At 39.7% G+C, this 24,566-nt stretch overlaps 4 protein-coding genes across 13 annotated transcripts; all 4 read right to left on the minus strand.

Moving 5' to 3' along the window:
- Nucleotides 1-377: 377 nt before the first annotated feature.
- Nucleotides 378-7,512, minus strand: LIMK1 (LIM domain kinase 1). 3 transcript variants are annotated; one of them, XM_011145326.2, is made up of 8 exons: nt 7,431-7,512; nt 6,553-6,667; nt 5,990-6,430; nt 5,576-5,668; nt 4,680-4,812; nt 4,355-4,587; nt 4,044-4,272; nt 378-3,807 (listed from the first exon to the last, which is right to left on the minus strand). In XM_011145326.2, exons 1-8 carry the CDS (start codon nt 7,450-7,452, stop codon nt 1,468-1,470), a joined length of 3,606 nt encoding a protein of 1,201 aa, XP_011143628.1. In that variant the 5' UTR covers nt 7,453-7,512; the 3' UTR covers nt 378-1,467. The 3 variants fall into 3 exon arrangements, with proteins under 3 accessions (XP_011143628.1, XP_025163267.1, XP_011143629.1); XM_025307482.1 differs by lacking the exon at nt 7,431-7,512 and adding an exon at nt 6,857-7,392; XM_011145327.2 differs by lacking the exon at nt 5,576-5,668.
- A 1,546-nt stretch (nt 7,513-9,058) lies between these two features.
- On the minus strand, nt 9,059-16,514 carry LOC105185668 (phospholipase A(2)). 7 transcript variants are annotated; one of them, XM_025307496.1, is made up of 5 exons: nt 16,103-16,514; nt 10,653-10,931; nt 9,987-10,321; nt 9,584-9,764; nt 9,059-9,309 (listed from the first exon to the last, which is right to left on the minus strand). In XM_025307496.1, the coding sequence occupies exons 2-4, from the start codon at nt 10,929-10,931 to the stop codon at nt 9,587-9,589; spliced, it is 792 nt and encodes a 263-aa protein (XP_025163281.1). In that variant the 5' UTR covers nt 16,103-16,514; the 3' UTR covers nt 9,059-9,309; nt 9,584-9,586. The 7 variants fall into 7 exon arrangements, with proteins under 7 accessions (XP_025163281.1, XP_025163268.1, XP_025163279.1 ...); XM_025307483.1 differs by lacking the exon at nt 16,103-16,514 and adding an exon at nt 13,819-14,252; XM_025307494.1 differs by lacking the exon at nt 16,103-16,514 and adding an exon at nt 13,805-14,251.
- Nucleotides 16,515-17,240: 726 nt separating this feature from the next.
- Nucleotides 17,241-20,944, minus strand: LOC105185670 (apolipoprotein D). Of its 2 annotated transcripts, none has more exons than XM_011145337.3 (5): nt 20,926-20,944; nt 19,288-19,407; nt 18,945-19,071; nt 18,663-18,758; nt 17,241-18,295 (listed from the first exon to the last, which is right to left on the minus strand). In XM_011145337.3, the coding sequence occupies exons 2-5, from the start codon at nt 19,405-19,407 to the stop codon at nt 17,802-17,804; spliced, it is 837 nt and encodes a 278-aa protein (XP_011143639.1). In that variant the 5' UTR covers nt 20,926-20,944; the 3' UTR covers nt 17,241-17,801. The 2 variants fall into 2 exon arrangements, with proteins under 2 accessions (XP_011143639.1, XP_011143638.1); XM_011145336.3 differs by having other exon boundaries at nt 19,288-19,410.
- Nucleotides 20,945-21,927: 983 nt separating this feature from the next.
- Nucleotides 21,928-24,203, minus strand: Cdk1 (Cyclin-dependent kinase 1). The gene is made up of 4 exons (XM_011145338.3): nt 23,978-24,203; nt 23,245-23,537; nt 22,726-23,045; nt 21,928-22,647 (listed from the first exon to the last, which is right to left on the minus strand). The coding sequence occupies exons 1-4, from the start codon at nt 24,012-24,014 to the stop codon at nt 22,404-22,406; spliced, it is 894 nt and encodes a 297-aa protein (XP_011143640.1). The 5' UTR covers nt 24,015-24,203; the 3' UTR covers nt 21,928-22,403.
- Nucleotides 24,204-24,566: the final 363 nt, after the last annotated feature.

The following is a 24,566-nucleotide window of genomic DNA, read 5'->3' on the forward strand; positions in this document are numbered from 1 at the left end:
AGGACCAACATGCGGCTAAAAAAACGGCAAAGAAACAAGGATCTCTGATCTCGCGTAGGGAGAAACTGGCTGTACACTCGCACGACGCAAGTGCAAAGCTCAGTTCTTTCTACTCAAACACTGATCAGTATGTTATACAAACTGTCTGGATATATACAAAATTATATACAAATAATTTGTCGTTTATACAAATGATATTCTCTACTCCCCCGCCGACGTTCATATCCTCGTTAAAACATCACACACGCTCGGTTGAACTCCGGTGAGAAGAAGATACATAAACAACTCATATCTATATAATGTACACACAAACGCGACTGCACCCTATGAGAATTTATCGCAAAACTGTGGACAGACAACGAGGATATAAATGTCGCATGTATATGTATATATCTATATGCACGTATTTATACATACATATATATATATATAGCGATTATCCGTATATGTACATCAGTAGTACAAACGTATACAATATTTTACACTGTGATGTACATCTATATGTATATGTATATATATATATGTATATCCGAAAACAGATATAATATTCTATCTTTACATTCTATTCTACAAGAAACTGAAGCTGTGTGTGTGTGTGACGTGTTTACAGTTGTTTAAAAGAAACATTCGTGACCACGTACGCTTCCGGGGCTAATATGTTTGCACCATGTGCTTCGGTTTTTGACAGTTTCTTTTGATTCTACGTCGTCGTGAGGATTCACAGGTCGCACAATTTGTCGTATTCACGGTGCCGCTCTAACATATAGTACCGTATGTGTGTATATATGTATATAAAATCTCGGCGTTAGTATTTTGGATGGAATGCTCTTGTGTGTGTCGGACTCGCGTTTTATCGCGCAAACCCCACTTTGAAAAACCACGTGGCAAGACCTCGCAGGAATGTGGTAAAAATGCTTACGGCTAGCTAAGATCGATGCGTCATTGCGGCCTAAATTCGTGTAAACTGATAACAAACGAAATTCATTAATACTGATTATGGCGTTATCGTAACTTACTTTAACGTGGGACAACTTTTCAATTTCAATATCAAACGGGAATACTCTGAAGTCTGAATTTCCGCTCATCATACATTTCGTCAACTTCGAATGCGCGGTTTCATCAACGAGGAACGAGAAAAATACAGATATATTGTCGAAAACTTCCCATTCGGGATGTCATTGAGAAAGGATACTTTCGTTCTAAATTTCGCATCGCGATCATGATAAAAGTCAACATACGAGTTCAATAGTTTCTCGCTGAACGCACTTAAGATAATGGTAAAATGACAATGGTAAATTCTACAAAAAAGTTAATACTGCAAACTAAGCACGTTACATGTTCATGATCTTAACATTATGAATAGAGATCATATTAGTAGAGTGAGATTCATCTCGTCGGGGATTACGCACGTTATCTCGATGTTCCGTAAAATTCCGCATGCCGCGGACACAGAGGCGTTTCTCTCGTCTACAAAGCGGTACTCTCGATCGGCGAGGTCCGGCGATTGGGTGTGCAGCACCTATCAGGGGTATGGCACAGATTCGGTGTGTGCCGGCCGTCTCTCATCTGCGCGAAATCGACGTCCGTAAAGAAGTCACTCTTCATGGTGCCGACGGCGCTGTCGGAACCGAAGCTATCCTGACGGCATATGTCGACACCCTTGTAACAGCCGTCAGTATAGTCGGCCAGACAGTCCGGCATCGCTTTCAAGTCGCCGCCGTAAACGGACTTTGAGATCACCATCGGGTTCTTGGAAGCATCGCTCGTCGCTTTGGTTCCCACGATGCTGCAGTCGCCATCGTTACTCGCGTTTCGTTTGTTAGGTATAATGAAATCATCCTGCTTTGAGACGCTGGAGTTGGAATAAAGGCTGTCCGTATGGTAGAGGCCTTGTTTCCTGAAGCTGTTCTCCTTGCGGAAGTCATCCTTCGCAAAGATGTTGAATGGCGAGTAATCCTCGTAGGCCGTGCCTTTAGACTTCGAAGAGCTTTCTAACACCGTGAGGCTACCTTGCCTGGACAGAATGCTACCGACGTCGGACACATTGCTCTCCTGTCTAGATAGTCTACCTTTGATATCTTCGTTCCTCGCGACTGCCTCTTGGCAGTTCGGTGGAACCTTCGACTTCGCGGCTTTCAGCAACGGCGAAACTGCGTCGATCTTGTCTTTGACGGTCTCTTTGGTAGAAAAGGCGTTGTTCTTCGACGTCTCCTTGGTCGGTGATATTTTCGTTCTTCGCAGATACCCCGTGGATGACTTTGTCACACCTTCTCCAGCCGCTTTCTTTGAGTCGGTGTCGCTGCAATTGATACCACCGTTTCGGTTATTGATCGCCTTATTTTCCTTCTCCACAGCGCCGATAGATTTCCCAATTTGCCTCAGATACGAGCCAACGGAACTCGCAGCGTCCGGTATTTTGAATTTGCTCTCTGATTTGGTCTTGTGAGCGCTCGTATCATTCAATTTGTCCGTCGGCTTTTGCTTTAGGCTATTGTTGATCTTATATGAGCCTTTGCTATCGATTATATACTCCGGAACGTCGGAAATGCTGGACGGGCTCGCGCATCCCACGTACTTGATTTTTTCTATCGTGGGTATTCGAGTCAGGTTGCGCTCGCTCGAGTCGATCTGCCTCGGGTATGCTTGCTGCTTCGAATAAGCGTAGGTGTTTGGGATGTCGGGAGACGCGTCCTTCAGCTTGATGTTGCTCCGTAAATATCGGCCGCTGGAATCGGGCGAAATCACGATGTCGGGCTTCTCCTTGTCGGCCGCGAGATCCTTCGACTTGGAATTTTGTCTCGAGTAACGGCCTACATTGCCGGAATTGTCGCTGGTCTTGCTGTTTTGTCTCGCGTACCTGCTGCGCGGACTCACAACATCGGGCGCACGTTGTACGTTGCCCGGCACCGACTCCACCTCACGTTCCAGCGTGCTATCGTCGCAGCCGCTGGATCGTTTCTTCTCCTGATGGACTTGACCCTCTTTGATAGGCCTCAATTGCGGCGCGAGAGTTTCCGGAGTCGTGGACTCACTGCTGCTCGGACTCGGTCCCTTATAATTTCTGATGTCATAATCCAGATCCGCCGGCAATTCAGCGCCTACCGACAAGTGCATGGCCAATCCTTCTAGCCAGACTTCCATAACTTCGAAGGGTGGCCTCTTGTCGGGATTCAAATCGCAGCAAAGAAACGCAATCATGTAGAAAGTTTCCGGGCAATTCGAACAGAATTTCTCTTTGAAGACATTTTGATTCAAGCCGAAATCCGACGATCTAGGTAGATAATCGGGATCCGCCTGAACCCGGCCTATGATCTCGCAGACGACAATGCCGAAACTGAATATGTCCACCTTCTCGTCGTACTTGTTGCCCTTCATCATCTCAGGCGCCATCCAGTAGGGATTCCCAACGACCGTGTATCGCTTCTTCCGCTCCTTCTTCGTAGTCTTCACCTCCCCGTCGGAATGTCGATTGTACTTGCGACTGTCCGGCGAACTGCCGTTCTGAATGATCCTCGCCAGGCCGAAATCGGCCACCACCACAGTCTTATCCTCGCGAACCAGACAATTGTGTGAATTCAGGTCGCGATGAATGATATTCATAGAATGCAAGTAAGCCATGCCGGCAGCAATGTCTTTCGCGAAAGACGTACGCTGTTCCCACGGCAGCGGTTCGTTCGTATCGTGCAGCAGGGCTCTTAACGTGCCACCTGCTATGTATTCGGTAACCAAATGTAGTTTCTTGTCTTTGTAAAGAACACCGATAAAGCGAAGGACGTTGTTATGGTGCAACGAGCGCAGTACCGCAACCTGTTGAATCATTTTTATGTTGAAATAAGAAAATGCATGTCTTGAAAAACCGACAGTTGAATTTGACTAGAGATTTCACTAGATAGACTATTATTAAAGCACTCAGAAGAGACGCGAACTTTCAGTGTTTCAATCATATGCATACGTCAAATACAAATGTCTATGGGAATTTATTCCATTTGATTCCATTTGCATCCACGTTAATCTTAAATCATTTATATGAGGAAAAATTTTACCTCCTTCAAAAAATTCTTCTGTGCATCCTCGTCTACTCTGTACAATTCTTTGAGAACCATCACTTCGTCCGTGTCGCGATGCGTGACTTTGAATACTTGTCCGAAAAATCCTTTGCCCAGAAGCTCGCCCTTCACTAGATCGCTAGCACGAAATATTCTCTGATTCTTTGGCTCTACGCGGAAAGATCTAGTACGGCTCAAATCACAAGTCGGATTCATCGGAGAAGATCTGCAACGGGATTCGATTTAGTGGATCGCATCGTAATATTTGCTGACGAGTTGTCAGAAGTCTGTGCTTGTCGGCTGCTCACCCGTCGAGCAATCGCGACATAGAACTGCTGCGTTCCTTGTGCATCGGGTCTCTCGTTCTTCGCAATTGCCGGCTTCGCGCACCGCTGATGTAGCCTTCGTCGCGGCGTTTAAAAAGTCGTTCTTTGCCTTCGGGACTCGTTCTGGGACTGCCGACGCATGTTAACATCGCCGAGGACGGTGAGGAGAACGTAGGCCTTCGTGACACAGCATCTGGGTCGTGTTCGATAGTCAGCTGAAATATCAAACGCGTTCGTACAGTTCAATATGATTGCGATAAATCTAATATCGCAAAAATAATTTAAGGGAAACTTTGACTATATTCACCTGTAGGACTGTATCCGAGTACTGTATAAGATTTTCGATACTCTCCACCGGCTGATCTTTAACAGGAGTGCCGTTCACCTCCAAAATCCGGTCGCCAATATGTAACGATATAAGATCACTGGACATGTTTAATCTGCAACATTCATTTCAAGGGATATTTTTATCATCGCTAGCGTCACAATAATAAAACATGCAAACACTTGCATGCACTATACTCTTTTTACTGTGATCCAATCACATGAAAACATTGTCATACTCATAACAACAATATGATTGCCGGCATAAATTCTAAACATTAATGATGGGGATCAGTGAGGAAAGTATCACGAAAGAGATGAGAGAAAATTATAACATGAAAAATAAGATGATGTAGTGTAGGAGCTCTCTGAAATGTTTTGATCAATTGTGTTTCATACATTGATGTAATTTTACGTTAAATTTACTATGCAAAATAAAAGATAGGGAGTTATCAGGAAGCATAAAAAGCACGAGGCATAGCTATATGAGTAGTGATATTAAACTGATATTATTAAAGTTGTGGCGGAATTGCAAAATAACTTACACCAAATTCGCGATAGGTTTTAAAAATGAAAAATAAGAACATAACATATACGATCGCTCTATATAATCCACGATATACATGAAAGCAGTAAAATTAGTCCTTCGACAATTATCTAAGCTTACTCTAACATAAACTGTCACTTCTTGATAATTACATCGAGCATGCACGTGATATAAAATAATATAGATATGATATGTGGTAAAGAAAAAAATTGCACAAGTATATTTTGTACTTTCACGTGCGATTAACGTAATCTCATTACGGGAGAAATGCGAACATAATTTTTTTATAGTTAGCAATACATAGTGTGTATTATTGATTTGTTATGCAATACCTATGATTAGAGAAGTGGCAGCATAGCCTAAATAGAACCTCCATCACAGAGGCCAGCAGCTTACTGATCTTTCCACGAACATTTCTCATTAACCTGCGTTTTAGTTGAATGTTATTAGAGGCTAATATTACAATTTATTTTCTTCCAACTTTTAAATAATCATCACAGGACTATCATGCACTGTTAAGTATTTTAGAGAAGCGAATGTTCTAGACACGAATGTAAAACCATTGCGAATGAAGAAATCCAAGAGTGCTCTACTCTTATCATACAAGATAATACAACTGCCTATCTACATAAATCTGAATCCGGAAAATTGAAATTATCTTACAAACGAACGTCATTCTCGCAGTTGACACACAAGTGTGGTATGAAGATATCATGAGAATATATAAAATATATTGTCATACATACTCTGAGATACGCAACAAAGCGCCGCAGCTACGAGGACTGGGAGCTGTGTCTAACGTGAGTTTGATTCCTCTCTGTTTATCCGGATCCGTGGTGCTAGGAGGTATCTCGACTAGCCTGATACTGTGTGGCTTCCTGGCGAATGGATAGTTTGCTGTCCTGTTGAGCGGTTGCATTTGTCGTTTATAGCAAACTCCGCAATACAATTTGGAGCGTTCGACCAGCGCGTAACTTTCGCCATCTCCGATAAAAGCACCGCAAGAAGTACAAGCAAAACATTCTGGGTGAAATTTGTGATCTCCTGCCAGCATGACAGGACCAGTGATAATCTGGCCGCAACCTTGACATGCTTCACCGTAAGCAGCCCAATAGTCGTCTTTACAAAATAACAAACCATCTTTCTCGAAATACCAGGAGGATAGGCCAATGTCACATGCAGAACACCTGGAAGACATAATTTGTTATATATATTATAGTATATAACAGAGAGATAAGTTATATTCCCATTAGTGCTTCTTAATGTCTATATTATGACAACACATTGTGATAAGGTTAGCATTTTTTACCGAAAACAATCGATATGCCATTCTTGATTCAACGCCTGTATAAATTCATCTTCATCGATAGCATTAAGACAACCAGCGCATATCAATGTTCCTCCACTTTCGCCACCTCCTGGATCTAGAAAATATAATTGATAAACACATTGCATGTCGCTTCTGAAATATGTCCTTTTGCTTATAAATCATACATAAATAAATCTTGACGTAATGATTAATAGGTAATAATAACAAACTTATATTTTTATATATTGCAATAACATCCTCCTAAATTGTGAAAACATAATTTTTAAAAACGTGCTATTCGTACCGACATATTGACGTTTATTAATTTCGCAATCTCACCAGACATATAAAATCTCATTTAAATTCTCACGCTCCAAAATTTGTCCTTTGCAATTACATTATGCAACGTATACACATGTACAGATAATTCTGAACAAAAGGCGCGAGGGATATGTCTCGGGAAGGAAACATGAATCACGCTTGACATTAGGCGTAAGATCGAGCAAGTTATCAAGCAGCTGATAACGACTGTCAAAGATTTAGGCAACGACGCTGAGTCGTTGACGCGACATGGCACGCTCCGTTTCGTGGCACTGAACGTCTCTCGCGAAGATTGCGTTTTTTTTTTTTTTGCGGGTCGCCAGGAGACAACCGCGACGGAACGCATAAATAAACTATTAATACGGAAGCGTGGGCAAACGGAGAGACACGGAAGGCAGGACGCCCACGCGATGCGCGACACATTCGGAGTCGACGTTTCGTCGACATCGCGTCGCTCGAACGGCGAATCGCCGTCGTGACGTCTCTCTCAACAGCTTGATCCTCGCGTAATTTGTTCGCGACAGTGCGACGTCGTTTTTTACCACAAAAAGACCTACCGTTTGTCGAAATTTCATCCATCACGGCATGTACGATTGATACACTCCCACTCCACTCCGTTTGGTCACCGAGCGTGAGACTCACGTAGACTCAAACCTCGCGTTCCGTGAACGACATATCGCCTCATCGCGCGAGATGTTCGAAGCGAACGGCGCGAAAATTCGTTTCGTTGCAGATTATCGACGAGATATTATTGAAAAGTTGTAACCTTTGAAAACATATAATATGATATGGAATAATATATTTCGTAAATATGAATCATCGTGCGTATGAAATGCACATCTAAATAGTGAAAAAACGAGAACAATTTTATATTATTGAATATATACATCCTCCCTTATAATTAAATTTAATTATAAACTTGCAATAATATTATAATTATTATGATTATTTAATTTAATAGCAAATGAAACATACAATATTAATAAATTTTTATACTGACCTTTTACATTGATAAAATACGATAAAATATTTTATAGTAGATAAAGTATATGAACATATTAAGAGAAATTGTATTTTTATTGTGCTTTAATTATATTAAATTATAATTGAAGAGGGAAATCTATAAAGGTAATATGTTATAAAAGTAACGTAAGAAAGCTTTCTTTTTCTTCTATGCTATTATTATAACATGTTACCTCTCTCTCTCTCTCTCTCTCTCTCTCTCTCTCTCTCTCTCTCTCTTTTCCGTACAAGATAATTTGATGATCAGTTTAAGATTATTTGATTCTTTAGAAAAATATAAGTAGGTAATATTTTTGGACCTTAAAAATAAATACATTGATATTTTATGAAAATATAGTAAAACACTTGTTAAAATTACTAACATAGCCATTCTCGCACGATATAATAATGCGAGGTATATCATAAAGGACATATATCGACGCTGTATCATCGCATGAATCAATATTACGTGTAAGAAATTTAAGAAAAACATCAATAGTTAATTAATATATCATTATTCTCGCTATTGAATTATCTGCTTTTCTTTAATATTATTGGTTCGTAGAAAAGTATCTTCTGCGAGTTTTATAGATACACATTGAAACAATTAGTTGAAACATAATTAAAAATTTTCAATGGTTTGGTCAAAGAATATATTTTACATAATATATTCTTGCTATAACGGATCAAACAATGCAAGAGCGAATAACTATGATAAATCAAAGAATTATGGTACACTTCCCTAGGTGGATCGCGTAAAATAATATTAGTCGTATCAGTACACGCCAACTTGGATCTCGGATATGCCTCTATTGCTCTCTATTTCATATACATAACAGAAATCGAAAAATATATATATATATACATATATATATTTATATATCTCTTATATATATGTCTTTACGAAATCCAATGGAAAAATTCTTCCCAAAGCGCGCGAAAGATTATTGAAAAATATTCCATTAAGGTCAGCGGAATATCCTCTTTCTCTACAGATGTAACGAGGCTCGATTAGGCCAAGCTGCAATTAATACTCCCGACTCGGTTACAACTAATATATACAGCGGAATAAATTCGATAGACAACTCACAGCTCCGCTATCCGCGGACTTTAAAGGAGGACAGTCTCTTTGCGAAAGGTGGAACGTAACTTAATTTCTAAAAGATCGCGTTACGTATTTAACAGTGTGCACATTGGTGCGCGACAGTAAGGACGGCAATTTGATATGTAAATAAATGGTCATTGTCATAATGTAATCTCCGTGATAACGGGATGGGGGCCCTTTAGCTAGCCTTCTTATTAGCTAGCCTGTCCTTCTGTCGCTTCCGGATTCACATGTTCATGTTCAAAGGCATCATAGGCACGTACTTGTCGCTAGGTTGGAACTTGTATTGCGAACATAAGCGATCGGATACAGCCTCTGCATAGCCATTCCTGCAATAAATTACATTGATCAGAACGAAAGTCGAGTCAGTGAATTTCACTGGCAAAGAGAAGCGGTTTAAGCGACTTAAGCTCTGTCGGGGAGCGATCGTCGAATTTTGTTATTTGAAAAGTTAACTCCCACAAGACTTTCACCAAGGTGTTAACATTGTGCTAAGCTATGGCAATCAGTGATAACTCTGGTACAGCTTATAGCAGTGACCCAACCGTCACCAAAGCCGGATATCGATAAGCGACCCGAGAAAACATAAAAACGACGCTATACTCTTCATTTCTTGCGATGCGTCGAAAAGAACAAAACAATATTTTGAAAAAGATCCCTCGATCCCGCTGTCAATCTTCTAATTATGGCGTAGAAAGTCTTCATTAGCGATCTGTCAAATGCCTGATTACGTTGCGGTTGCCTTAAGAAATAGCTCGTTGCGTTCACGAATTCCAAATCGCAACTAAAATATACGCATGAGAAACTGATTTACATCATAAACAAACAGAAATTGCTTACGATATATGGTACGAAATTATACATAAATATATCATTATATGTCTCCGATCGAAATAACAATGAAACCTACATGTGTGTATAAAGGGACGGGAGGGAGGAAGATCGATGGAAAGATACTATCACTTGATAGTACTTAAACAAACGGAGTAAGAACAATCGTGCGTACCTTTGCCACTGGGAGCACGGGCGTCTCTCCTTGAAACAGGTGACTTGTATGATGTTGAAGAAAAGCGCGCCAAGAGTGTTCGCTACCTCGGTATTGACATTCTGCAAACACCTGCGCAACTTGGCGTCGCAGTCGCAATGCGAGCGAGTAAACGGTGAATTATTGCATATACCGCGTAAGCACTCATGCGGCGCTATTGTGTACGAGCAATGATCGTGCTCCCTGCAGCAGGCGTCCTCGGCTGTATGATGACCCAAGTCCTCGTAAGAAGTGGACACGTTGCCCGGCCCACACCACTTGGTGCCGGGATATATCAAACCGCCAGGCATTTGATTCTGGGGACAGCGATAACAGTGTAATTAATCGTCCATAAAACGAGTCGAAGCGCAGTGCAACGATAAATATTCAATGGGTACACAGCTAGAATAAATAACAGAAAAGCGACTGTGTGTGTGTGTGTGTCTGTGATGAACGATTAAGATCTCATCCACTTTGAAGCTTCTCGATACTTTATATTCCTGGTCCTTTTTTAATTTCATTAAATGCCATTCTACCCCGGGAACGAGAATCCTCCCCTAACTTTGGTTACAAAATACACCTAAAGGATATACCGTATGTGTGTGTGATCGAAGGGAGAATCGAGCGACACAATTATCAAAGAACTACCTTCCTGCAGGCAAAGCGCCTCACCTTGCCCCTATCTCGCGAAGCCTTGCAGGTTTCCACGAGATCAGCGACCAGGTTGCTGGACATTTGACGAACCTTCTTGGGATCCGCCCCAAGGACCATTTTCTGGATGATCCCGCGGTCGTTGTAAAGAGCGCAAAAAGGCGCATCAGCGTTCAGCTCCACCATCCTGGACATGGTCGTGTCGGCGACCAACACGCTCGCCTCGGCCGTCGGGTTCCAGAGATTCGGCAGGAAGAGAGCCACCAGAATAAACATCTGCAAACGATAAGATGTGATTGATCGAACCATTCGGAATGAATCGCGGCGAACGACTGGTGAGATTTCGACGGACCGACGAAGCTCGACGCCCGAAAACACCAAGGCCGCGCGCAGAGAAGGAACAAAGACGAGAAGATCGTCCAGCCTCAACTCTCGGGTGTGTGTCTCATCTCAGCCAACATTAGCCCGAGAGAGCTCGAGGTGAAGAGTGCGGCTTTCGAAAGAAGGAATAAGGACCGGCTTGTGCGTATCTCTACCTTGTCCAAACGGCAACAAACAGCAGATATATATTTGCCGCGGGGCTGAGGCGGCTCGACAATCACAAACTAAACGTCTCCCCGCGATCCCGCCAAGGTCGTTATTGATTCAACATTTAACGAGCGAACGGTAATTGCCGGCTGAACACGCTGCTGTTTGCCATTGGAACACAGAAGCTGCGGCCATAATCGTCACCGAGATGACGGACGCAACGAGGCCATTAATTAATTGCGTCACGTGCGTCTTCTCCTTCTCACTTCTCAGCGATCGGCGCACCGGTGTTTATAAGCGCCGGCAGGTGGTTAAGTGACATCGTCTATCAGCGGGCTTGTCAGCAGGCGCATTTAATTGCAGTCGCAACGGCCTGCGACCTCGTTGTTCATAGGTAACGTGGCTTGGGTCGTTTCAATTCAGGCCGATCTCGCGAAAACGAGAGTACGCGCCCCGAAGGGCACGTGCGCAACAACCCGCGATGTGGGTCAACGAAGTTCAGTGACGAATCTGTCTTGAACCTGCGCCGCCGCGCGGATGGGATCGCGCACGGTGACTAATTCACGCGCGGCGTGAACGAGCTGTCGCTCGTTGTCGTGAATCACGACCATCAGATCGGCTTGTCCGTCCTTTCTACGCTCGCACGTCCAGCGAGCGAATCTTCCCGCGCGAAGTGGCCCCGCTCCTCCTCCGTCATCATCCTCCTCCTCGCGGCTCTTGATAGCAGCCGAAATTCACACTTTCTGCGATCTTGCGAAACGCGCTCGGTGGTTGGTCGTCGGTTCGCAGTGACTTTATCGTTGCACGAAAAATACATTATGTTACTATATGTAGATAATAGCCGCGTAAATGGAATTCTTTCGCCTCAGCGACGTCATATGTTGTTATAAAAAATCGCAACGCGTTGCAGCATAGTATATCCGACAAAAAAGGCCGCTCATTTCAATCCCGTCATTAAAATCCCGGAGCGGCGGGGTCACTCGTACGAGCTGCTTGAGAGACGGTGAACGTTCGAATTGCAACTAGAATTTACAACCTGTCTCCTTGTGAACGATTAAGAATGTTTCATCGGAATGTTTTCACCAAAAATATCCTCTCTCGAAATCTCACGGCAAATTTCTCGCGAGGACGATCGTTCGATCTTTGCTTCGCCCGCAAACGCAGTTCGTCAGTTCGGCAAAACCGTCGAGCCGTCGGACTAATTTTCTCGTATAATCCCGCATGTTTGCCTTCAGAAGTTTCTTATCGTTACCTGTAGAAGCTTGCGAAGGATACGTACATTATTGATTCGTACGCGTTTCCCGAAGCGTAATGTGCGACAATGTAGGTCAACAAAGATCGTTGACGAACTTGTCTCTGTGCCAATGTATGCCAGCGGGACAGCTTTATTATATATGAACGCAGTGTCTGGACGGGACGAGACGTATATATCAATACGTCCCGGGCGGTCACCGTTGATTGCTAATCGCGATTGTTATCGAATCAGTCTAGCCGACCCGCATGAAAGACGCGACACACACCACGCGCATACGACGAAATATGAAATATAAAAATACCGTTTTATGAAACCGTATCGTCAGCCGCATCCATACCCTTATCTCTCTGCAACGCATTCTTTACAACAATATAAAAAAAAAAGCACAATTTTTTTTTACTTTACAACAATATAAAAAACTCTTATCTCTTACCCGGCTATTAAACGGCACGACGTACTCAACCGAGCCGCGATATATTTTTACACATGCTCTTTTTTAGACTCTAACGGCAAGGTTTGCGGAAGAGCGTGAAGCACGTGAAACACATGAGAGACGTGAACGCGACAAGTAGTATTTTGAAGCTTTCATCAGAAAGGTTATTCAAGAGCGTAGCTCGACAGGGACGGCGCGACAACGACAATGCAATCTCATCCAGTTATTTCCCATTAATCGTTACTACCTCTTCTTGCGAAAGGTATCTCCGAGTTTCGATTCGATGAATTCGAAAGTAACGACGAGAGATTCGAGGATGGAGACGTATTTAAGAATCTACCGTGAATACATCAGCGCACGTGTTACAACATGCCGTAATCGTATTGCTAAGCGTATTACTCGTACGCTCTTCAAGTTTACTCATGTACGTATGTCATGTGTGTAAGCCTGAACATCGCAGGAAGCTCTTAAAAATCGTAGCTACACGGGGCTCTGCGATCGAAAGAAGCGCCGAAGAAATTAGTGCGCTCGGAGCGCTCAGAGCTGAATAAATTATTAATCAATGATAAAAATTATAATAACAAAACAAAAAGGTGTTACGGCATATCTAACCGTGCTCCGTGCTCGGAATAAATCGAAATTAACACGACAAAGCTCAATCTCAACACTCCCCGTCGGGTCTTTCATAAATGACGTTACAAAGTCGAGGGTATGACTTCAAAGCCGAAAACCGCACGTCAAATTTAAAATCGAATTTCTTTCTAACGCGCTCGGGCGCTTGTTCAAACTTGAAAGCAAATGGCGCCACTGGTGGTTGCGGGGTAAGCACCTGTGACAGCCCGAGGGTTGTGTATCTCGTACGCACACATTTTACATAATTCGTAGCACCTTTGCGGTTTTTCTCTTTCTCTTCTTTTTACTCATATATTTTACCATGCCACACGCACTGTTCCCACCGAGGTATGCGTCATAACCACGGGCCATGAATATTCGTGTCGAAAGCGATGCGACGAAATGCAGCCTCGAAGGTGAACCAGTTCCGACCGAATCGCCGTAGCCTTACGTCGCTCCGCCGGAGAAGACGATACGATCACGAATGTGTGATTCAAGAGAGGTGCGAAAACGGCCCCGTCTGACTGTCCGGGACAGACAAATACACGAATGCGACTGAAGGATGAAATGCCCGGAAACATAGCGGATGCGCGAGCCTGCCGACGTCAGTCTAAACTGCGCACCCTACGATCCACCCCCGCGGCTCCGCGCCGGGCTTGTCGCCGCTGTGCGTAACAAATGAACGAGGAGGAGGGTGTGTATGTGCGGTTTACAATTCTCTAAGTCAGAAGGAGAGAACGTCATAAATCTCGCTCAGGAGATCGTCGTTTAAAGCGTCGTGGAGATCTCGTCGAAGGGTGTCATTATCATGCGATTATACGTTTAAGGTGTTATCACAACCAGAGAATTTATTTACAGTGAGACATTGCTCAGGCATTACCACACGGTTGAAAAATCGAAAAGCGTTATAAAACAGCTTTAGCATTTCTTACAGCGTAGCAAAGATGGCAGATATAGAGATTATTAATACGTCGAAATGTTATTCAATTAGCCTAGCAATAACATGTTATCGAAAAGTTCTTCAAGAGGTATCTCACTTCTAAATCTGATAACTTGAAGGATATCTCAGAATTACCTCAGTTGTATAATGTACCGATTTTTTGGAGCAGAAAGATATCGCGAAAATAATGTGTGTCTAAAATATTTCTCAAATTTGAAACTTATCTTAAATTTAAAATATCTGTGTGACGCTTTCGACACGAATATTCATGGCCCGTGGTTGACCCGACGCATACCTCGGTGGGAACAGTGCGGCATGGTAAAATATGAGTAAAAAGAAGAGAAAGAGAAAAACCGCGAAGGTGCTACGAATTATGTAAAATGTGTACGTACGAGACAAACAACAAAATATTTAAAAAAGCAAAGCACATCAACATATAGAGTTCTTGTCCATGATGTCTAAAAGAGATCTGATATATACTTATGATATTTAAAAAATAACGTTGCAAATGTTTCTTAGGGAAGATAAACTGTGTCATTATTATAATATGATAAACATTTTGAAATTTATTATTATTATTATTATTATCATTATTACATAAATATGATGAATATAATGACTAATCACAATTTGAATTATTATGAATAGTATAATATGTAAAACAACGTCGTGTTGTTACAAGTAGAGATACATTGGTATTCACTATAATCTAACAGATTAATTACATATCCGATTACATATCCAAACATCAACTTTAGTCAAGTGATGTCGCATAACATCAACGTTATAATTTCGCATTTAACAATTATAACTGCTACATAACACACGTGTTGTATTGCATTTATATTGTTGAGTAGAAAATTAATAACATTGATGTTACGCGCATGTGTGTGTGTTACTAATCATTAAAATCACTAAAGACATTATAATGCTATCTAGTTTCTAAGTCGCCCGTATCAAATAATGTACGTGCACATATAGATGGCTTAGAAACCACACAACATTATGATATTTTTTTATGGCAGACTAAACAGAAGATATTATTTAGAATGATCATAAAGAATATCATAAAGATAACATTTTTGAAGAAATCCCTCAAATGAGATGCCTCAAAGAGCTCAAATAGATGCTTTTGGTAAATGATGATTATTAGATGATGAGTATGATGATTATTATTTCGACATCATTTTCAAGATATCTAAATATTTTCTTTAAAAATCCTCTTACAGTTTCCATGCTTGCTGTCTATATATAATTTCCAGTCAGCGAAATATTGAAAATAAAATATCTGCATGTATCTCTCAATGTGACGTGTCGCAGCTGATAGATAACGCATTGAATAATTACGATCGAATGACGATCGCCAGGTCATAAAAAATTAATATTCGCATAAATGAATGAGATTATATCCGCATAAATGAATCATTGTTGTACTCAGAAGGAAAGAAATAAAATAAACAGCGACTTGCGCAAATCTTTTTTGGCATTATAATTTTAATGCTTAAACCGATGGAAAGTGCAATGTCGTATCGAGATTAAACGGTGCGTCAGCTGATTTAATTGCATAAAAAAAAATCAACGAACGATATTGGAAGCACATCGGCGAGAGAATTCTTGCCGGAGTATGCGAGTAAATATTCTCGTGCGTTAATTTTGGAGCATACGTTTTGGATACATACGTTTTGAGGCTCGTCGTCGCTTCAGGTCTTACTGCGAGTGCGATGTGATCGCACTCAAAAATTTCCACGACGATCCGTTTACTGTCGCAACCACAAAATTGCTTTGTCGCTCGTCAACAGTTGTTATCAGACTGATGGTTCGAACGAGACAGGATGCTAATACTGTCGGTCATGCATATACTGTCGGAACGCGTACACCAGTCACGTTACGCACGCATTAGGGGAGAACTTCAATCATCATCTAACGGCGACTGTTTATGTAGAGCACCCCCCAATAAGTGAAGCGCGATTGATTTTCTTAGATTCCACCGTGGAATCTGTTAACGACAAAATTTAGGGTGTGTAGGTGTTTCCTAATAAAGACCTGACCTTTGACATTAAACTCCGTGGGGTCATTTTGTACGACGGTCTCTCACGTTTCTCTTTCTGTTGAATTTATACAAGAATAAAAATATCGTGAATCATTTTGTCGACGGTAGCTTTGCTTGTTCCTTTGCTTTATTTTGATTTAATTAAAAATCTGAATAGAAAAAAAACTGAATTATTTATTACGTCTTTAACTAAGTAAATTATTTTATTGAATCTTTAACACGTTCATTGCCAAACTGAAAATTTAAATTTCGTGTGGTGGCCAAAGTTATGTTTTCTTTTATTTATTTTTAGTCGTTTTTTTGCACGATCTGGCATTGAACCGAGTCTTTTCGAGGGTCCCGGTTTGTCACTGATAATAAAAAACAAACGCGTAAACAGCCGTTTGCTGAGGGGCCGCATGAACGTGTTAAACAGATAGAACTCAAAATGGAACGAAAAAAAGGTTCTCTAACATATTGAAAACAACTACAATTCTACAATTTTTCGGCAATATTTTTGAGATAAAATTTTTCGCAACACTATCTATAACAAAAACATCGCGTTCAATTGCAAAACCTTCACTAATATAATAGATTTGAAGCATAGCAATGGGAGATGAAACAATAAGGAGAAAAATTTAAATATGAATTATTAATTGTATTTTTGGTTGTACGAGAAAATACACATATAATAAATAGATATTGTGCTTAGGCAAAATTTTATTGCATATTGACACACAGACTTTGTGCCCTAATATACATATTATTAAAAACGAAATCTCTTTTTAATTTGATCATTTACAACGTACGGTAATAGGATAGTATAATATACATATTATTAAAAACGAAATCTCTTTTTAATTTGATCATTTATAACGTATGGTAATAGGATAGTAACCCTTTTGAGAAAAGTGTCAAAAGGTTGTATTTATAGTCCAATCTTACACATATTTAAGTTTGTCTCAAATTCATTTTTAAATATTGTTAAAAGTCGTCTCATTAGCAAAGGATCTGAAGATAAACTTAAGACCACCCAAAGTACGAGACTTTTAATTATGAAACTGCCCTATAAGTTGCTGCTCCATCCTATTTTTCAGGCATTTATACATATATATATATATATTTGAGAAGTTTGCGCTGTCTTTTTTTATATTGCGATTCTATATATAGATATCCATTCAGAATATTCTGCATATGTTCTCAAAGAAAACGACAGAAAGTCATACGTGCGTCAAAAAGAATATCTTAATGGGTCTATCGTCGCTCGCTACGTCTATGTCTAATCGTATCAAGATCGCAACCAGTGTATAAGAATATAATAAAAAATTAACGGAATCACTCAGGATAACTCAAGGGATCCACTCCACTTCGTTGGTTTCGTATTTGCCACCGACGTTCCTGGCGTTAGCTGGGGCGCTGTAACTATTTGTATCTGTCGTCGACGACGTGTGATCGCTCTCTTCGGTTCCGGTAAGCTTGTGATAAACGTTGCTACCAGCTTGGGCGATCCATTGGACTCCGTCGCCGATTTTCTCGCCCGCTTTGCGCACCGCGTTCCCGATGCTCTCGGAGGTGAAGGTGCTGGGGTCGACGTTGATGTCTAGGGAGTTATTGCCCTGCGGGCAACCCGACTGCGATATGATGCTCAGATCGAACGGATCTACGCCGTACTGGCTCAGTCTGTGACGTATCTTGTCCACTTGGGACGGTTCCAACATCCGGCTCCTGGAGAGAATCGTCGCGCTTTGTCGATGGGCGAACGCCAACTTCTGGCAGGTGAATATACCGGCGTAATTGTCGTAGTCAGTCATAAACACCACGTGGGACGCACTTCCGGCCACACCTGGTGAGGCAAAACCTTAATTACGCAACGCGGAAGCCTAACTGGCAATTCATCGCTCGGACGAGAGTTATTAAGCAGGAGCAGAGGAGTCGTTTGTCGCGAAATTAGAATGCACTGTCATTTGCGGCAGGAAGAAGCCTTTCAGGATACACTCAGAAGAGACGAAATAAAAGTCTCCGTGTTAGAATTATATTATTGACCGCGCCGTCGATGTTATTTTTACGCGGAGAACTCTCTGACATTCCGAGAAAAATTGCTTTTATTAGTGAAGAAAAACGGAAAGTGACTTTTCTTCTTCCCCCGACGGGATTCAAAGCTATAACGTCAAAATTACAAATTACCGTAACACATGAACTCGAACACTTACTGAGAGGGAAACGGACTTCCATACGACCTGGAGTGCTGGGTTCCGGTACACTCAGCTCGCCGGTATAGTGATATTCGTGTTGCAGTGACGTAAGACCTGCGCATACGTATCGCACAATTACGGATAATTCATCCCATTTGCCAGACGTTTATTTCATTGACGGGCCTTTATGACCGTCGAATGGGTCCCATACGTTCTTCGCAGAAGACGAGTCGTCTCCCTTTCCTTCGCCCATTATACGGCTCTCTTCGCGATCGTGTGTCGATCCCTCGATCGTCTTACCTAAGATCGGATGATCCGAGTCCTGCGTTATCAGGTATTCACCTGGCTCCTCGCCCCGCGTGTAGTTGTAGGTGATACACTTGCTGGCCGTCGACGTTTTCTGGATGACGTACCATATGCCGAGGAACTGGAAATTTTCGTCAAGCCGATTATCACTGAGCGAAGCCAATCGTATAATTCAGGAGACTGCATTGCAGCGTAGCTGGCAAGCGATTCGACTCAAAATTAATATCCGCGATCAGATAATAGCAAATACGACGAAGTGAAACGAAATATATTTGACGAAATGTGTTATCTTTCGCTGCTGATAAGGACAGACAGAGCGACAATTTGTTCGACTTACTCTATTCATCTGGAAACCCTGCATGGGTTCCACAATGGGACAGGCACCCATATGATACGTGTGACCTTGCGCGAATGCGAAGCATGCTGCCAATGCCAAGCACCAGGTCACGGACTGCATCTTCTGAAACGAGAGAGAGAGAGAGAGAGAGAAAGGAAAGGAGAGAGATTAATACTCGGATATACGCGCGAACTGAAGTCGCACAATATGTTCGGACTTTCCCGCAATTTGATAAAGTCAATGAATAAGCGTCTGTTTACGCATACATTGTCAAAAACAACATGCAATTCCCCTTTCGACACGATTACAGATGGATTTTTCCTATACTCGTCGAATCGTATTTTCTGAGAAATTTCATATCGGGAAACACGAGAACCGTAAATTAGGTCAGTGATACATTTAGATGGAGATACGCAAATGTCCGGAAACAAAATTAATCTACCATTAAAAATGCATCATTTATCTATCCGGAAAATTGGAATGTCGTACACATCGTAAAACGCTTATTATGATTAATTAATTTCATCTCGACATGTACGAACCATATGTAATAAATTACATGTCATATTTGATAAATGATATGTATATATAGTGTTATGTGATAAATTACACATACATAGTATTTTGTGTACAGTTTATTGTAATATTGACATCTACAGTTGCGGAAACAAATTTGTATTGATAATAATACTGTAATTATCGGTAACTCTAAATGTCAATGTCTCTTGACAAAAGAAGGTTTGAGTACATTGAGGAAAGTATAATCAATAATAATAAATAAAATAATAATTGCATGACAATTTTTAACGAGAGCATTTTACGACATGTATTGCATACTTCGAAAATAGTCAGCAACATGAAACGGCTATTACTTTCAACGCAATAATAAAGATTTCAACGGAAGTAGTGACGAATACTTTTTGCAATTTTAATGTGACTTCCTGCTACGTAACGATCTGCGTTTAATGCCACACGCTTAGCAAGTAAAACGATGTTTAAACTCGCGTATAATCGTGATCTTGGATTTCAAGTACAACCAGTGGAAGATGAATCACTCACATTGGACACACGTCACGGATCAAAGACCTCTGAGTTTGTAATTGTGCGCTCGTCTAAATAGCGAATACATGCACGTCCCTATAGTCGTCTTTTCTTCTTATTTTATATAATACTGCGACGGAGCTTGATATGAAATGGGTGATTAAAATCGACCTGCGCGACCTATCATTCCGCGAAAAATGTCTTTACACCGAATATGCACGAATCAATCGTCACATTTCTTGCTTACGCAAGAAAATCTATTACAAATACACGATCAGAATTTACTTGATGAAAAGGAATGATGGTTTCTATTTGTTTCATTAAAAAAAACTTTTTATTTTTAAAACTGTCATTCAGTGACATGCGCCGCGAAGAAAACGAACGATATTCCCTATTCGAATTACATACAAAAGCAAGCAAGAATACATAAAAAACAAGAGAATAAAGACAGAAATAAAAACGCAATGTATATGCAGTCATCGTAGCGAAGACATAAACGAAAAAAGAGAAAAAATAAAAAATAAAGAAATTGAAGAAATAAAAGTTACACATGAAAGAAGAAATATCGGAGTTAAAAACTCGGGAATGCGTACTTACTGTAGAAGCTGCTGCCAGTCTGTATGCTCGTATGCTATAAACAGAAGCTTCAATGGAGAGACGGACTTTATGTGGCCAGTACCCCACTCTAGAAGCAATTACAGGACACGCATACATTCACCAAGATGTATCACACTAACGGATACCAACATGTAAAATGTATCGTTGTTCTGCGCGAATCAGTCGGTACTCTGTGATTCATTTTCCTTGTCTGTTTATATGATAAATCCAGTATTTCGACAAAACTATATCTGTACATTCGGTCTCGAAATGTACATTTGGTCTGAACTATCTTTTCGAAGCAGCTTGGGATGCAGCCAGTGATTTAACGAGAAAACTTCCAGGAATTGATAAAAAACGAGTTTTAACCAGCAGTTGTGTTCCAAATTGCATTACTAAGACAAATGTTCCAACCGTATTGAGGCCAAATATGTGCACCATTTCTCTTTCTCTTCAGAAAACTCACGTCATCAAAGAATTCTCATTGTTATAAACATTCGGTAAAGTGAGTAAGTGCGATGACGCATCGATACTCTAGGAGACATAACAATGTTAAATATTTCTTAGAATCATTAATTCCTTATACATGTTATCAAAGTTCCTTTCTTACTTTTTTTGGTACCAATTGATATAATTTGGATTATAATTCTGTAATAGTATGTACATAGCGGATGTATGTATAATTTTTATTGCCCTTGTATTGACGATAAAATATAATACAATTTACATCGAGATTCAATTTATTCAGTTTCATTGAATTTTAATTTAAATTCGGTCTAATAAGTTTTAAATACAAATTTAATGTGACAATAAATAATGGATAGTATATCTTGTGATCTCTCATTTTCTATAAGATACGTCAATTTCATCCACGCACAAATCTTTGTTATCTCAAAATAAATGTTTCTCAAAACTGATTTTGTCACTATAATAAAAAATATTTATTTAAAAAACATACATATGGTGCAGAATTTTACAATTAAATAATATTATATTTTTTTAAGAAGTGTATTTTCTCCTAAGGCACCTATGTAATATGTTTAGTTATGAGTATGTAATGAAATACATGTATATAATGAAATCTTGTTTAACAAGATATCAGTTCTGTTGGTCCATTTACAACTATAAATTGTATAAAGGAATAAGGTGGAATGATCAGATTTTACCATCGGTATGATGTACCCAGGAAAGTTGACTCTTTAAAAATTTTCAAAAAAGAATTTTGAAAATCCTTTTCATCCAGAAACAGTGTGCAGAAACTGCGAGTGGGATGTTATGTAATATTATACAATGAAGCAAACTAAATATAAAAGCAAGTAAAACATGAATTCGAGAACATGTAACGTTAACTGTTAATTTAAATGTGACCTGATAAAATATAGAATGTATGTAAAATAATTCGTATTATTATCAATTAAAACACTTCTGCTTGAAAGTTGAATAAATCGAACGAACTTTCGTTCTCATGAAAGAGCGTCTCATGCAGCTGGTATTTTGCCTTTATCTATGTTGTTGAAATAAGGATGCAGCAATGCCGCTCGTGCGGAAATTCTGTACACAGGATCATAAGTGAGCATAGATTTTAATAAATCTAGCCCATTTGAATCCAAATTCTTCACTTGCGATTCCAAATTATTTGTCATCCAATTTGGAAATGTCGCTTTGTAATCCGATAATTGTGTGACCCCTGGCCAAATTTCTTCTGTAGGAGTTCTTAATATTCTGTAAAATAGCACTATCATTAATCAGTAGCTGAATAATGACAATAGCTCTCATAATGACAAATTATAAAAATTTTACCGGAATATCCTAAACAACTGATCTATCTCACTGTCTCCTTGGAACAGTGGCTTTTTTGTTGTCATCTCTGCAAAAATACACCCAATACTCCATACATCGATCGCACAGGAATATCTAGTAGCACCAAGGAGAATTTCAGGTGCTCTATACCACAAAGTCACTACTTCATGTGTATATATTCTAACTGGAATCCCAAATGCTCTTCCTAACCCAAAATCTGCCACTTTAATAACTCCATTTTTATCAATGAGCAAATTTTGCGGCTTTAAGTCACGATGTAGTATTCTGCGTTTATGACAAAATAGAATTGCACGTGTAATCTAAAACAATAAGCTCCTGCATTAATATTACTATTAATTTATTATATTAATATTAATATTACTTAATTTTTAGAAATTTTAGATTATCATAACAATTATACATATATCAATTATATATATTCCATATATAATATATTCCATGACAAATGCAACATTACTGATATGAAGAATATCTTAAAATCTTTCTATTTACACAAACCTGATATAAATATGACTTGACAACTTCTGGCTCCATTAGTTTATTGCCTAAAGTATCCATATATTTTTTCAGGTCCATAGTTAGGTACTCAAAAATAAGATACAATTTAGCTTCTTCCATCAACACATCGATTAAACTTACAATGTTTGGGTGATTTAATTCTTTCAGTATTGAAATTTCTCTGATAGCGGTTGATGGTATTCCCTCATCATCACTTTCTAGACGAATTTTCTTCATAGCTACAATTTCTCCTGTCTTTTTGTGTTTTCCTTTATATACCACTCCATATGTACCTGAAGAACATTAAGATTTGAAGATACTGCACTATCAGTTAATATTGTTAATCAAATCATCCATTCAAAAGACTTATGTTTAAATATAAGTATAAAAATGACTTTTCCAACCATAAAGGATAAGAAATAATGCAATGTTCGATTAACAAAAATATTTGCTTATCCTGTTATAAATGAAGGAAATATAAATACAACAATAAACAAATATAAGAAACAAATATAAGAGACAAATATAGCAAACACTACCTACAAAGATTACATGTGTGATAGGAAAAGAAAAAATATATGTTCTCCATTTATTATAATTCGCAATAATATGTGTAATTGGTATATGGTTCTTCAACAACTATTAAATTATTGCTAAAGAGAGATGAGCAAATATCATCACGTATTACACAGTACATTAAAAACAGAATTGTTGCAGGTCTCTATACACTCACCTTCTCCAATTTTCTCAATTTTTATGAAATTCTCCATTGAGGATAATGAAATATATCAGATAAATACTATTTCACTGCCGTTCAACGAAACTTTCCACGACCTTTACACGTGTGCAATGCTGACCGTAGCGTCTCACAAACCTCGTCGAATGTCGACCACAATGTAACGAATAAATTCAAATCAAACACTCCATTTTGTAAGCTTGTCCTTTTTAAATGAACTTTCTGCACTTGCGCATAAAATGTGCATTAATTGAGCATTTGTGTAGACTGTGTTTCGATATTCACTGCCAGCACTGAAATTCTATAGTATACGTGACACAAACTATGTATTTTTCAGTATTGGCAGCGAATTTCGGAACGTAGCCCTAGCATTCTTCTTAATGACGTCATTGCCGTTGTTTTTGTTTTTATTGAAGTGTATTTAGTGTAACAATTTATTGTACTCTTTGTACTCTTATATTTTATATAAATTAAATGCTTTGGATATAAGAACGCTTATGGTATAAGAACTGTTGACACCAGCAAAATAAAGTTTAAAGTAAATTGTCAAAGTAAAAGCAACTTACTCATAATTTAAAACTAAAAA

The sequence above is a fragment of the Harpegnathos saltator genome, unplaced genomic scaffold (genome assembly GCF_003227715.2).
Source record: "Harpegnathos saltator strain DR-91 unplaced genomic scaffold, Hsal_v8.6 scaffold128, whole genome shotgun sequence".
Lineage (NCBI taxonomy): Eukaryota > Metazoa > Arthropoda > Insecta > Hymenoptera > Formicidae > Harpegnathos > Harpegnathos saltator.